Source organism: Argopecten irradians, chromosome 16 (assembly GCF_041381155.1).
Source record: "Argopecten irradians isolate NY chromosome 16, Ai_NY, whole genome shotgun sequence".
NCBI lineage: Eukaryota > Metazoa > Mollusca > Bivalvia > Pectinida > Pectinidae > Argopecten > Argopecten irradians.
The window spans coordinates 661,172-675,960 of record NC_091149.1 but is presented as its reverse complement, the minus strand read 5'-3'; the positions used below and the strand labels follow the sequence as shown (position 1 = coordinate 675,960).

Genomic DNA, 14,789 nt, shown 5'->3' with positions numbered 1-14,789 from the left:
GTATGTGGTGTGTGAGGACGGCCTCCCGTGTATGTGGTGTGTGAGGACGGCCTCCCGTGTATGTGGTGTGTGAGTATGGCCTCCCGTGTATGTGTTGTGTGAGGACGGCCTCCCGTGTGTGTGGTGTGTGAGGACGGCCTCCCGTGTGTGTGGTGTGTGAGGGTGACCTCCCGTGTATGTGGTGAGTGAGGACGGCCTCCCGTGGATGTGGTGTGTGAGGATGGCCTAACATGTATGTGGTGTGTGAGGACGGCCTCCCGTGTATGTTGTGTGTGATGACGGCCTGCCATGTATGTGGTGTGTGAGGACGGCCTGCCATGTATGTGGTGTGTGAGGATAGCATAACATGTTTGTGGCGTGTGAGTATGGCTTCCCGTGTATGTTATGTGTGAGGATGGCCTAACATGTACGTGGTGTGTGAGGACGGCCTGTCATGTATGAGGTTTCTGAGTATGGCCTCCCGTGTATGTGGTGTGTGAGGACGGCCTAACATGTATTTGGTGTGTGAGTATGGCCTTCCTTATATGTGATGTGTGATGACGGCCTCCCATTTATGTGGTGTGTGAGGATGTCCTCCCGTGTATGTGATGTGTGAGGACGGTCTACCGTGTATGTGGTGTGTGAGGACGGTCTACCGTGTATGTGGTGTGTGAGGACGGCCTGCCATGTATGTGGTGTGAAAGGATGGCCTCCCGTATATGTGATGTGTGATGACGGCCTCCCGTGTATGTGGTGTGTGAGGATGGCCTGCCATGTATGTGGTGTGTGAGGACGGCCTACCATGTATGTGGTGTGTGAGTATGGCCTCCCGTGTATGTGGTGTTTGAGGACAGCCTCCCGTCGATGTGGTGTGTGAGGACGGCCTCCCGTGCGTGTGAGGGTGACCTCACGTGTATGTGGTGTGTGAGGACGGCCTCCCGTGTATGTGGTGTTAGAGGACGGCCTCCCGTGTATGTGGTGTGTGAATATGGCCTCCCGTGTATGTGGTGTGTGAGGACGGCTTCCCGTGTATGTGGTGTGTGAGGATGGCCTAACATGTATGTGGTGACCTCCCGTGTATGTGGTGAGTGAGGACGGCCTCCCGTGGAAGTGGTGTGTGAGGATGGCCTAACATGTATGTGGTGTGTGAGGACGGCCTCCCGTGTATGTGGTGTGTGAGGATGGCCTAACATGTATGTGGTGTGTGAGGATAGCCTAACATGTTTGTGGTGTGTGAGTATGGCCTCCCGTGTATGTGGTGTGTAAGGACGGCCTGCCATGTATATGGTGTGTGAGGACGGCCTGCCATGTATGTGGTGTGTGAGGACGGCCTGCCATGGATGTGGAGTGTGAGGACGGCCTCCCATGTATGTGGTGTGTGAGGATGGCCTCCCATGTATGTGGTGTGTGAGGATGGCCTGCCATGTATGTGGTGTGTGAGGATAGCCTAACATGTATGTGGCGTGTTAGTATGGCTTCAAGTGTATGTGATGTGTGAGGACGGCCTGCCATGTATGTGGTGTGTGAGGATGGCCTAACATGTATGTGGTGTGTGAGGATAGCCTAACATGTTTGTGGTGTGTGAGTATGGCCTCCCGTGTATCTGGTGTGTAAGGACGGCCTGCCATGTATATGGTGTGTGAGGACGGCCTGCCATGTATGTGCTGTGTGAGGACGGCCTGCCATGGATGTGGAGTGTGAGGACGGCCTCCCATGTATGTGGTGTGTGAGGATGGCCTCCCATGTATGTGGTGTATGAGGACGGCCTGCCATGTATGTGGTGTGTGAGGATAGCCTAACATGTATGTGGCGTGTTAGTATGGCTTCAAGTGTATGTGATGTGTGAGGACGGCCTGCCATGTATGTGGTGTGTGAGGATGGCCTAACATGTATGTGGTGTGTGAGTATGGTCTCCCGTGTATGTGGTGTGTGAGGTTTGTTTGTTTGTTTGTTTGTTTGATTTATTAACGTCCTATTAAGAGCTATGGTCATGTAAGGACGGCCTCCCATGTATGCGGTATGTTGCGTGTATGTTGTGCGAAGTGAGTGTACTGGGAGACTGCGGTATGTTCGTGTTGTGTCTTCTTGTATAGTGGAACTGTTGCCCTTTTTATAGTGCTATATCACTGAAGCATGCCGCCGAAGACACCAAGCAACACACCCCACCCGGTCACATTATACTGACAACGGGCGAACCAGTCGTCCCACTCCCTGTGTGCTGAACGCTAAGCAGGAGCAGAAACTACCACTTTTATAGACTTTGGTGTGTCTCGGCCAGGGTACAGAACCCAGAGCCTTCCTCACAGGGGCGAACGCTCAACTCAAGGCCAAAAGTGAGGCGGTGCCAAGGTAGGCATTAGGAAAGATAAAGTCAATTAGGAAGAAGAGAAAAGATAAGATCCTAAATTTAGTCGCCTTTTACGATCATGCAATAGGGGCAGCAGGCACAATTCTTACGCCCTACCTGCAGGGCGGCCTGCAATGTATGTGGTGTGAAAGGACGACCTCCCGTATATGTGGTGTGTGAGGATGGCCTAACATGTATGTGGTGAGTGAGGACGGCCTCCCGTGGATGTGATGTGTGAGGATGGCCTAACATGTATGTGGTGTGTGAAGACGGCCTCCCGTGTTTGTTGTGTGTGATGACGGCCTGCCATGTATGTGGTGTGTGAGGACGGCCTAACATGTATGTGGCGTGTGAGTATGGCTTCCCGTGTATGTGATGTGTGAGGATGGCCTAACATGTACGTGGTGTGTGAGGGCGGCCTGTCATGTATGAGGTTTCTGAGTATGGTCTCCCGTGTATGTGGTGTGTGAGGATGGCCTAACATGTATGTGGGGTGTGAGTATGGCCTCCCGTATATGTGATGTGTGATGACGGCCTCCCATGTATGTGGTGTGTGAGGATGGCCTCCCGTGTATGTGATGTGTGAGGACGGTCTACCGTGTATGTGGTGTATGGGGACGGTCTACCGTGTATGTGGTGTGTGAGGACGGCCTGCCATGTATGTGGTGTGAGAGGATGGCCTCCCGTATATGTGATGTGTGATGACGGCCTCCCGTGTATGTGGTGTGTGAGGATGGCCTGCCATGTATGTGGTGTGTGAGGACAGCCTACCATGTATGTGGTGTGTGAGTATGGCCTCCCGTGTATGTGGTGTTTGAGGACAGCCTCCCGTGGATGTGGTGTGTGAGGACGGCCTCCCGTGCGTGTGAGGGTGACCTCCCGTGTATGTGGTGTGTGAGGACGGCCTCCCGTGTATGTGGTGTTAGAGGACGGCCTCCCGTGTATGTGGTGTGTGAGTATGGCCTCCCGTGTATGTGGTGTGTGAGGACGGCCTCCCGTGTATGTGGTGTGTGAGGATGGCCTAACATGTATGTGGGGTGTGAGTATGGCCTCCCGTATATGTGATGTGTGATGACGGCCTCCCATGTATGTGGTGTGTGAGGATGGCCTCCCGTGTATGTGATGTGTGAGGACGGTCTACCGTGTATGTGGTGTATGAGGACGGTCTACCGTGTATGTGGTGTGTGAGAACGGCCTGCCATGTATGTGGTGTGAGAGGATGGTCTCCCGTATATGTGATGTGTGATGACGGCCTCCCGTGTATGTGGTGTGTGAGGATGGCCTGCCATGTATGTGGTGTGTGAGGACAGCCTACCATGTATGTGGTGTGTGAGTATGGCCTCCCGTGTATGTGGTGTTTGAGGACAGCCTCCAGTGGATGTGGTGTGTGAGGACGGCCTCCCGTGCGTGTGAGGGTGTGAGGACGGCCTCCCGTGTATGTGGTGTGTGAGTATGGCCTCCCGTGTATGTGGTGTGTAAGGACGGCTTCCCGTGTATGTGGTGTGTGCGGGTGACCTCCCGTGTATGTGGTGAGTGAGGACGGCCTCCCGTGGAAGTGGTGTGTGAGGATGGCCTAACATGTATGTGGTGTGTGAGGACGGCCTCCCGTGTATGTGGTGTGTGAGGATGGCCTAACATGTATGTGGTGTGTGAGGATAGCCTAACATGTTTGTGGTGTGTGAGTATGGCCTCCCGTGTATGTGGTGTGTAAGGACGGCCTGCCATGTATATGGTGTGTGAGGACGGCCTGCCATGTATGTGGTGTGTGAGGACGGCCTGCCATGGATGTGGAGTGTGAGGACGGCCTCCCATGTATGTGGAGTGTGAGGACGGCCTCCCATGTATGTGGTGTGTGAGGATGGCCTGCCATGTATGTGGTGTGTGAGGATAGCCTAACATGTATGTGGCGTGTTAGTATGGCTTCAAGTGTATGTTATGTGTGAGGACGGCCTGCCATGTATGTGGTGTGTGAGGATGGCCTAACATGTATGTGGTGTGTGAGTATGGCCTCCCGTGTATGTGGTGTGTGAGGTTTGTTTGTTTGTTTGATTTATTAACGTCCTATTAACAGCTATGGTCATGTAAGGACGGCCTCCCATGTATGCGGTATGTTGCGTGTATGTTGTGCGAGGTGAGTGTACTTGGAGACTGCGGTATGTTCGTGTTGTGTCTTCTTGTATAGTGGAACTGTTGCCCTTTTTATAGTGCTATATCACTGAAGCATGCCGCCGAAGACACCAAGCAACACACCCCACCCGGTCACATTATACTGACAACGGGCGAACCAGTCGTCCCACTCCCTGTGTGCTGAACGCTAAGCAGGAGCAGAAACTACCACTTTTATAGACTTTGGTGTGTCTCGGCCAGGGTACAGAACCCAGAGCCTTCCTCACAGGGGCGAACGCTCAACTCAAGGCCAAAAGTGAGGCGGTGCCAAGGTAGGCATTAGGAAAGATAAAGTCAATTAGGAAGAAGAGAAAAAATAAGATCCTAAATTTAGTCGCCTTTTACGATCATGCAATAGGGGCAGCAGGCACAATTCTAACGGCCTGCCATGTATGTGGTGTGAAAGGACGGCCTCCAGTATATGTGGTGTGTGAGGATGGCCTAACATGTATGTGGTGTGTGAGGACGGCCTCCCGTGTATGTGGTGTGTGAGGATGGCCTTATATGTATGTGGTGTGTGAGGACGGCCTCCCGTGTATGTGGTTTCTGAGTATGGCCTCCCGTGTATGTGGTGTGTGAGGACGGCCTGCCATGTATGTGGTGTGAGAGGATGGCCTCCCGTATATGTGATGTGTGAGGACGGCTTCCCGTGTATGTGGTGTGTGAGGATGCCTAACATTTATGTGGTGTGTGAGGACGGCCTAACATGTATGTGGTGTGTGAGGATGGCCTAACATGTATGTGGTGTGTGAGGACGGCCTAACATGTATGTGGTGTGTGAGGATGGCCTAACATGTATGTGGTGTGTGAGGACGGCCTCCCGTGTATGTGGTGATGTGTGAGGATGGCCTTCCATGTATGTGGTGTGTGAGGACAGCCTCCCGTGGATGTGGTGTGTGAGGACGGCCTCCCGTGCGTGTGAGGGTGACCTCCCGTGTACGTGGTGTGTGAGGACGGCCTCCCGTGTATGTGGTGTGTGAGGACGGCCTCCCGTGTATGTGGTGTGTGTGAGTATGGCCTCCCGTGTATGTGTTGTGTGAGGACGGCCTCCCGTGTGTGTGGTGTGTGAGGACGGCCTCCCGTGTGTGTGGTGTGTGACCTCTTGTGTATGTGGTGTGTGAGGACGGCCTCCCGTGGATGTGGTGTGTGAGGATGGCCTAACATGTATGTGGTGTGTGAGGACGGCCTCCCGTGTATGTTGTGTGTGATGACGGCCTGCCATGTATGTGGTGTGTGAGGACGGCCTGCCATGTATGTGGTGTGTGTGAGGATAGCATAACATGTTTGTGGCGTGTGAGTATGGCTTCCCGTGTATGTTATGTGTGAGGATGGCCTAACATGTACGTGGTGTGTGAGGACGGCCTGTCATGTATGTGGTGTGTGAGTATGGCCTCCCTTATATGTGATGTGTGATGACGGCCTCCCATGTATGTGGTGTGTGAGGATGGCCTCCCGTGTATGTGATGTTTGAGGACGGTCTGCCGTGTATGTGGTGTGTGAGGACGGTCTACCGTGTATGTGGTGTGTGAGGACGGCCTGCCATGTATGTGGTGTGAAAGACCAGCCTCCCGTGGATGTGGTGTGTAAGGACGGCCTGCCATGTATGTGATTAATGAGGACGACCTCCCGTGTATGTGGTGTGTGAGGATGGCCTAACATGTATGTGGTGTGTGTGTATGGCCTCCCGTGTATGTGGTGTGTGAGGATGGCCTCCCATGTATGTGGTGTGTGAGGACGGCTTCCCGTGGATGTGGTGTGTGAGGATGGCCTGCTATGTTTGTTTGTTTGTTTGTTTGATTAATTAACGTCCTATTAACAGCCAGGGTCATGCAAGGACGGCCTCCCATGCATGCTGTGTGCTGCGTGTATGTTGTGCGAGGTGCGTGTTCTGGGAGACTGCGGTATATTCATGTAGTGTCCTCTTGTATAGTGGAACTGTTGCCCTTTTTATAGTGCTATATCACTGAAGCATGCTGCCGAAGACACCAAGCAACACACCCCACCCGGTCACATTATACTGACAACGGGCGAACCAGTCGTCCCCTTCCCTGTATGCTGAGCGCTAAGCAGGAGCAGAAACTACCACTTTTATAGACTTTGGTGTGTCTCGGCCAGGGGACAGAACCCAGAGCCTTCCTCACAGGGGCGAACGCTCAACTCAAGGCCAAAAGTGAGGCGGTGCCAAGGGAGGCATTAGGAAAGATAAAGTCTGTTAGGAAGAAGAGAAAAGATAAGATCCTAAATTTAGTCGCCTTTTACGATCATGCAATAGGGGCAGCAGATACTATTCTAACACCCTACTGTGTGGGGATGGCCTGCTATGTAGGTGTTGTGTGAGGACAGCCTACTTGTATGTGTTGTTAGGACGGCCTCCCGGGTATGTGGTGTGTGAGGACGGCCTCTCATTAAGTGGTGTGTGAGGATGACCTCCCGTGAATGTGGTGTGTGAGGACGGCCTCCCGTGGATGTGGTGTGTAAAGACGGCCTGCCATGTATGTGGTGTGTGAGGACGGCCTCCCGTGTATGTGGTGTGTTGGGATGGCCTCCGTGTATGTTGTGTGTAAGGACGGCCTCTCGTGTATGTGGTGTGTGAGGATGATCTCCTGTTTTTGTGGTGTGTGAGGACGGCTTCCTGTGTATGTGGTGTGTGAGGATGACCTCCCGTGTATGTGGTGTGTGAGGACGGCCTGCATGTATGTGGTGTATAAGGACGGCCTCCCGTGAATGTGGTGTGTGAGGGTGACCTCCCATGTATGTTGTGTGTGAGGACGGCCTCTCTTGTATGTGCTGTGTAAGGATGCTCTCCCCTGTATGTGGTGTGCGAGGACGGCCTCCCGTGTATGTGGTGTGTGAGGACGGCCTGCCATGTATTTGGTGTGTGAGTATGGCCTCCCGTGTATGTGGTGTGTGAGGATGGCCTCTCATGTATGTGGTGTGTGAGTATGGCCTCCCGTGTATGTGGTGTGTGAGGATGACCTCTCATGTATGTGGTGTGTGAGGACGACCTCCCGTGTATGTGGTGTGTGAGATTGGCCTCCCATATATGTGGTGTGTAAGGACGGCCTCTCGTGTATGTGGTGTGTGAGGACGACCTCCCGGGTATGTGGTGTATTAGGACGGCCTCTCATTAATGTGGTTTGTGAGGACGACCTCTCGTGTATGTGGTGTGTGAGGACGGCCTCCCATGTATGTGGTTTGTGATGACAACCTCCCGTGTATGTGGTGTGTGAGGACGGCCTCCCATGGATGTGGTGTGTGAGGACGGCCTCACATGTATGTGATGTGTGAGGACGGCTTCCCATGTATGTGGTGTGTGTGGACGGCCTCCCGTGTATGTGGTGTGTGAGGATGACCTCCCGTGTATGTGGTGTGTGAGGACGGCCTGCATGTATGTCGTGTATAAGGACGGCCTCCCGTGAATGTGGTGTGTGAGGGTGACCTCTCATGTATGTTGTGTGTGAGGACGGCCTCCCATGTATGTGGTATGTGAGGATGGCCTCTCTTGTATGTGGTGTGTAAGGATGACCTCCCCTGTATGTGGTGTGCGAGGACGACCTCCCGTGTTTGTGGTGTGTGAGGACGGCCTGCCATGTATGTGGTGTGTGAGGACGGTCTCCCGTGTAAGTGGTGTGTGAGGGTGACTTACCATGTATGTGGTGTGTGAGGACGGCCTCCCATGTATGTGGTGTGTGAGGACGGCCTTCCATGTATGAGGTGTGCGAGGACGGCCTCCCGTGTATGTGGTGTGAGGGTGACCTCTCATGTATGTGGTGTGTGAGGGTGACCTTCCGTGTATGTGGTGTGTGAGGATGACCTTCCGTGTATGTGGTGTGTTAGGACGGCATGCCATGTACGTGATGTGTAAGGACGGTCTTACGTGTATGTGGTGTGTGAGGGTGACCTCCCATGTATGTGGTGTGTGATGAGGACCACTCGTGGATGTGGTGTGTAAGGATGGCCTAACATGTATGTGGTGTGTGAGGATAGCCTAACATGTATGTTGTGTGTAAGTATGGCCTCCCGTGTATGTGGTGTGTGAGAATGGCATCCCATGTATGTGGTGTTTGATGAGGGCCACTCGTGGATATGGTGCGTGAGGATGGCCTAACATGTATATGGTGTGTGAGGATGTCCTCCTATGTATGTGGTGTGTGAGGACGGTCTTCCGTGTATGTTGTGTGTGAGGGTGACCTCCCATGTATGTGGTGTGTGAGGACGGCCTCCCGTGGATGGGGTGTGTGAGGATGGCCTCCCGTGTATGTGGTGTGTGAGGACGGCCTCCCATGTATGTGGTGTGTGAGGACAGCCTCCCGTGGATGTGGTGTGTAAGGACGGCCTGCCATGTATGTGATTAATGAGGACGACCTCCCGTGTATGTGGTGTGTGAGGATGGCCTAACATGTATGTGGTGTGTGTGTATGGCCTCCCGTGTATGTGGTGTGTGAGGATGGCCTCCCATGTATGTGGTGTGTGAGGACGGCTTCCCGAGGATATGGTGTGTGGGGATGGCCTGCTATGTAGGTGTTGTGTGAGGACAGCCTACTTGTATGTGTTGTTAGGACGGCCTCCCGGGTATGTGGTGTGTGAGGACGGCCTCTCATTAAGTGGTGTGTGAGGATGACCTCCCGTGAATGTGGTGTATGAGGACGGCCTCCCGTGGATGTGGTGTGTAAAGACGGCCTGCCATGTATGTGGTGTGTGAGGACGGCCTCCCGTGTATGTGTTGTGTTTGGACGGCCTCCGTGTATGCTGTGTGTAAGGACAGCCTCTCGTGTATGTGGTGTGTGAGGATGATCTCCTGTTTTTGTGGTGTGTGAGGACGGCTTCCTGTGTATGTGGTGTGTGAGGATGACCTCCCGTGTATGTGGTGTGTGAGGACGGCCTGCATGTATGTGGTGTATAAGGACGGCCTCCCGTGAATGTGGTGTGTGAGGGTGACCTCCCATGTATGATGTGTGTGAGGACGGCCTCCCATGTATGTGGTATGTGAGGAAGGCCTCTCTTGTATGTGCTGTGTAAGGATGCTCTCCCCTGTATGTGGTGTGCGAGGACGGCCTCACATGTATGTGGTGTGTGAGGACGGCCTAACATGTATGTGGTGTGTAAGGACGGTCTTCCGTGTATGTTGTGTGTGAGGGTGACCTCCCATGTATGTGGTGTGTGAGGACGGCCTCCCGTAGATGTGGTGTGTGAGGATGGCCTCCATTGTATGTGGTGTGTGAGGATGGCCTCCCGTGTATGTGGTGTGTGAGGATGGCCTCCCATGTATGTGGTGTGTGAGGACGGCCTCCCGTGTATGTGGTGTGTAAGGATGACCTCCCGTGTATGTGGTGTGTGAGGATGGCCTCCATTGTATGATGTGTATGAGGATGGCCTCCCGTGTATGTGGTGTGTGAGGATGGCCTCCCATGTATGTGGTGTGTGAGGACAGCCTCCCTTGGATGTGGTATGTAACGACGGCCTGCCATGTATGTGATTAATGAGGACGACCTCCCGTGTATGTGGTGTGTGAGGATGGCCTAACATGTATGTGGTGTGTGTGTATGGCCTCCCGTGTATGTGGTGTGTGAGGATGGTATCCTCACCTATGTAGGTGTTGTGTGAGGACAGCCTACTTGTATGTGTTGTTAGGACGGCCTCCCGGGTATGTGGTGTGTGAGGGACGGCCTCTCATTAAGTGGTGTGTGAGGATGACCTCCCGTGAATGTGGTGTGTGAGGAAGGCCTCCCGTGGATGTGGTGTGTAAGGACGGCTTCCCGTGGATGTGGTGTATGGGGATGGCCTGCTATGTAGGTGTTGTTAGGACGGCCTCCCGGGTATGTGGTGTGTGAGGACGGCCTCTCATTACGTGGTGTGTGAGGATGACCTCCCGTGAATGTGGTGTGTGAGGACGGCCTCCCATAGATGTGGTGTGTGAGGATGGCCTCCATTGTATGTGGTGGTGTGTGAGGATGGCCTCCCGTGTATGTGGTGTGTGAGGATGGCCTCCCATGTATGTGGTGTGTGAGGACAGCCTCCCTTGGATGTGGTGTGTAAGGACGGCCTGCCATGTATGTGATTAATGAGGACGACCTCCCGTGTATGTGGTGTGTGAGGATGGCCTAACATGTATGTGGTGTGTGTGTATGGCCTCCCGTGTATGTGGTGTGTGAGGATGGTATCCCATGTATGTGGTGTGTGAGGACGGCTTCCCGTGGATGTGGTGTGTGGGGATGGCCTGCTATGTAGGTGTTGTGTGAGGACAGCCTACTTGTATGTGTTGTTAGGACGGCCTCCCGGGTATGTGGTGTGTGAGGACGGCCTCTCATTAAGTGGTGTGTGAGGATGACCTCCCGTGAATGTGGTGTGTGAGGACGGCCTCCCGTGGATGTGGTGTGTTAAGACGGCCTGCTATGTATGTGGTGTGTGAGGACGGCTTCCTGTGGATGTGGTGTGTGGTAATGGCCTCCCGTGTATGTGGTGTGTGAGGACGGCCTCCCGTGGATGTGGTGTGGGAGGACGGCCTGCCATGTATGTGGTGTGTGACGACGGCCTCCCGTGTATGTGGTGTGTGGGGATGGCCTGCTATGTATGTGTTGTGTGAGGACAGCCTCCGTGTATGCTGTGTGTAAGGACAGCCTCTCGTGTATGTGGTGTGTGAGGATGATCTCCTGTTTTTGTGGTGTGTGAGGACGGCTTCCCGTGTATGTGGTGTGTGAGGATGGCCTGCAGGTAGGGCGTTAGAATCGTACCTGCTGCCCCTATTGCATGATCGTAAAAGGCTACTAAATTAAGGATCTTATCTTTTCTTTTCTTCCTAACTGACTTTATCTTTCCTAATGCCTTCCTTGGCACCGCCTCACTTTTGGCCTTGCGTTGAGCGTTCGCCCCTGTGAGGAAGGCTCAGGGCCCGGTTGTTCAAAACTATCGTTAAGTTAACGACATCGTTAAACCATAGTTAGCGAGTCGTTAAAATTTAACGATGTCGTTAACTGTTGTTCAAAAAAAATTAACACTTAACGACTTTCTAATTAATCGTTAACTTTAATCACTTGAGAACCCTCGATTAAGTATTTAACGAGTCGTCAAATATGGCCGCCAGGATGGTTGTGGTGGTGCCTCGGAGGAGGAAACCGCGCGTCTATCGACACCAAGCCATCTTGGACGGTGCATACACCGACCAGGAATTGAGAGCCCGTTACAGGTTTGGACGACAGTCCATCGCTTTCCTGAATTTCCTGCTCAAGGATAGGCTGGAGAGACATTCCGCCAGGAACCATGCCCTGACTGTTGATCAGCAGGTGCTTGTTAGTCTTCGTTTTCTGGCCAGTGGCAGCTTCCTGCAAGTTGTAGGAGATACAACAGGTAAGGTTTGATTAATATTGATTTGTTTGAGCATTTCTTGTGTTTTGGTCATCTATACCAATAATGCAAAATTGAATATTAATAGATTTTCTAGTAACTAGTAAGACCCCAAATATTTACAGTAATTCCCATTAATTGGACATTAAATGAACTAATGGTCGTTGATTTCATGCTATTTTTTTCAGTACTGCGTTTTATTTATTGTGTAGTTTAGCTGTAATGTTTTGACAGAAAATCTTGTCTGTTGCCTTTGTGAACACATCATGTAAACAGGTTTATACTTCCATTGCATCACAGGATATATTCTTCGATGTATAATATAATAAAAGTAAGGTATACAGCCTTGAAACAGAAACCGGTTTGCTTCTAGGCCCTAATGAACCAATTTTCCGAGAAAAAAAACTTACGACGAAAAAATGTAAACATCACGCAATGCATTGCATTTGAATCGTGCAGAAGGGGTATTTTTTCTTAATTTGTATGTTTGCATGTTTATCAAAACAATAGTGCATACAAGACATTGCCTTTTAACTAAACTACTTACTGTCAATTACAATTATAGGGTTGGACAAGAGCACGGTATCACGTTGCTTGTACCGTGTGTGTGGTCGGCTGGCCGAGCACCACAATGACGCTGTAAAATGGCCTTCCCTTGATGAGTGCCGGCGCTCCAAGGCGAAATTTTTCACTACGGCTGGATTTCCGTCAGTGATTGGTGCTGTGGATGGGACCCACATTCGGATACAAGCTCCACACGTGGATGAGCCATCCTATGTCAACCGGAAGGGATTCCACAGCATCAACGTGCAGTGTGTCTGCGACGCGGATGGTAGGTGTTAAGTCCCTTAGTGCATTGCCAAAATCTATAGTCTGTTTCAACTTTGAATGTACAGAACATGTGAAACTAATAGTTGGAACCAGCTAACGGAATATCATTACATATTAAAATAGTATAATTCATATAATATTGTCTCAATTTTTATGTATAGAGAGCTACATAAAAATAACATTTGTGAAATAAATATCATTAGAATAGACTGAAGAAATAGAAATTTTATGAAATAAAAATTGAATGGTCCTTGCATAATCACACTTATAGGTTTATATAATTCTATTAAATATTTTATATTGCACAATGATAACAATGGCAACAGAGCATACATATTAATATCATTTTAATTTTTGAAGGAAAGTTCATTAACGTGAACGCTGCGTGGCCGGGATGCTCGCATGATTCACACATCTTCCGGACATCTTCTGTAAGTATTGTATACATTTTTAAAAAATTAATTGGAATATGGTTTAAATGTGATGAATAATTATTAAAGTGAAATTATTGCTATATTATTATGTTACCTGAGAAATAAATATTGATAAAGCAAGTGTTGAAAATCTTTTGAACATTAAAAGATATTGTAATAGAAAGGCTATATCTTATTTTGCATGGTGCAGTCTGTCTTATACAGGTATTTCAATGTATTATAGGTGTGCAGGCACATGGAAAATGTCCGGAACTGGGAAGAGGGAGTTCTCCTGGGAGATTCTGGATATCCTTGCCGCCCATTTTTGTTAACACCATACCTCCATCCAGCTGGTCCTGCAGAGCAGAGCTATAATGATGCACACAGCAAAACCAGAAACTGCATTGAAAGGGTGTTTGGGACATGGAAGAGACGGTTCCATGTCCTTCACTCAGAGGTAATTTTGTGTTGTTCATGGTCATTTTGAAAGTTGATATGTCAAATAAATTCATATAAACAATTAATTGGATCAGTACAACTATGTGACCCCCACCTCATCCCTTTTGAAAAAAAAAATATTTTGAATAAAACACTTTAGCAGATCAATGGTTCATTTGTAAAATGACAAAAATAATAAAATATTCTAAACTTGTTTAAAGTATGATGCGCATATTGAAAAAACTAATACAAATCTTTTATCACAAGTTCTTTTTATGTATTTCTTGGTACATTTGTACTACTTTAAAAGTTAATTGTTACAATTGTCTTGTTTCAGATTCGCATGAAGCCCGAGAGGGTGGTGAGGGTAATCCTGGCCTGTGCCGTTCTGCACAACATAGCAGTCATGATGAGGGAGCCAGCAGTAGATGGGGAAGACTATCCTGGTGATGAGGCTGGTGGTGATGTGGTGCCCTACAATGGACCGCAGGACGGGCAAGCTGTCAGGAACCACATCACCCAGGTTTTCTTTGCCAGGTAGTCTTCCTCAAGAGTTGTCCTGCAGGTAGGGCGTAAGAATTGTACCTGCTGCCCCCACTGCATGATCGTAAAAGGCGACTAAAGATGGGATCTTTTCTTTTCTTCTCCTTCTGAAAACTTTCTTTTTCAGATCTAATATTACATACAAATTTTAGAAAAGAAAATGAAACTTCATTGAAAAGAAAAGTAAATTGCTTTTGTCTTTTGTTCACTATAGGTAAGCCCAAAAATGCAAACTCTTAAGTACAGCTAAACCTTGTTAACTTGAACTTGAAGGCAAACTTTTCAAACCAATTAGAAAATGGGGCTTAATGTATATATACTGGACAAAGCAATTTCTTAATTTGACCAACATGGCACTCTAATGTGCAAGAACTAGACAAATGACTCAAATACTCTTGATTTCTGTAGATGATCCACAGAGTTTGTGTTCACAAAATTTGGCTGTACTTATAAGATGCTTGTCAGAATTATTCAATCTTGGTTGCAAGGTGCACTTTCATCGGAGTGTATACTCTCATCATAAAAGTTCCATCCTGGATAATATAGCTGTAAATGTAAAGATGGGCTAGCTTCGCAGGAAAATATTACACTAAAATAAAACACAAATCTTTAATATTTTTTCCAGTGAATTTTTAATTCAGTTCCAGAGAATAAAAGGAACATGCAATAACTATATAAATAAACATATACATTTCCCTTTTGAACTTGAAGCGGGAAACAAAACAAGAGGC

The 14,789-nt window shown here is 49.8% G+C and overlaps 1 protein-coding gene across 1 annotated transcript; it reads left to right on the top strand.

Moving 5' to 3' along the window:
- The first annotated feature begins 11,574 nt into the window (after positions 1–11,574).
- On the top strand, positions 11,575–14,175 carry LOC138310803 (putative nuclease HARBI1). The gene is made up of 5 exons (XM_069252128.1): positions 11,575–11,836; positions 12,381–12,665; positions 13,025–13,095; positions 13,322–13,534; positions 13,853–14,175. Exons 1-5 carry the CDS (start codon positions 11,575–11,577, stop codon positions 14,054–14,056), a joined length of 1,035 nt encoding a protein of 344 aa, XP_069108229.1. The 3' UTR covers positions 14,057–14,175.
- Positions 14,176–14,789: the final 614 nt, after the last annotated feature.

Excerpts from the sequence above, each read along its gene's own strand:
- LOC138310803 (XM_069252128.1), top strand. The coding sequence starts at position 11,575 with ATGGTTGTGGTGGTGCCTCGGAGGAGGAAACCGCGCGTCTATCGACAC. Across the intron at positions 11,837-12,380 it reads AGTTGTAGGAGATACAACAG|TGTCAATTACAATTATAGGG; the intron begins GTAAGGTTTGAT and ends TAAACTACTTAC. Across the intron at positions 13,535-13,852 it reads TCCATGTCCTTCACTCAGAG|ATTCGCATGAAGCCCGAGAG; the intron begins GTAATTTTGTGT and ends GTCTTGTTTCAG.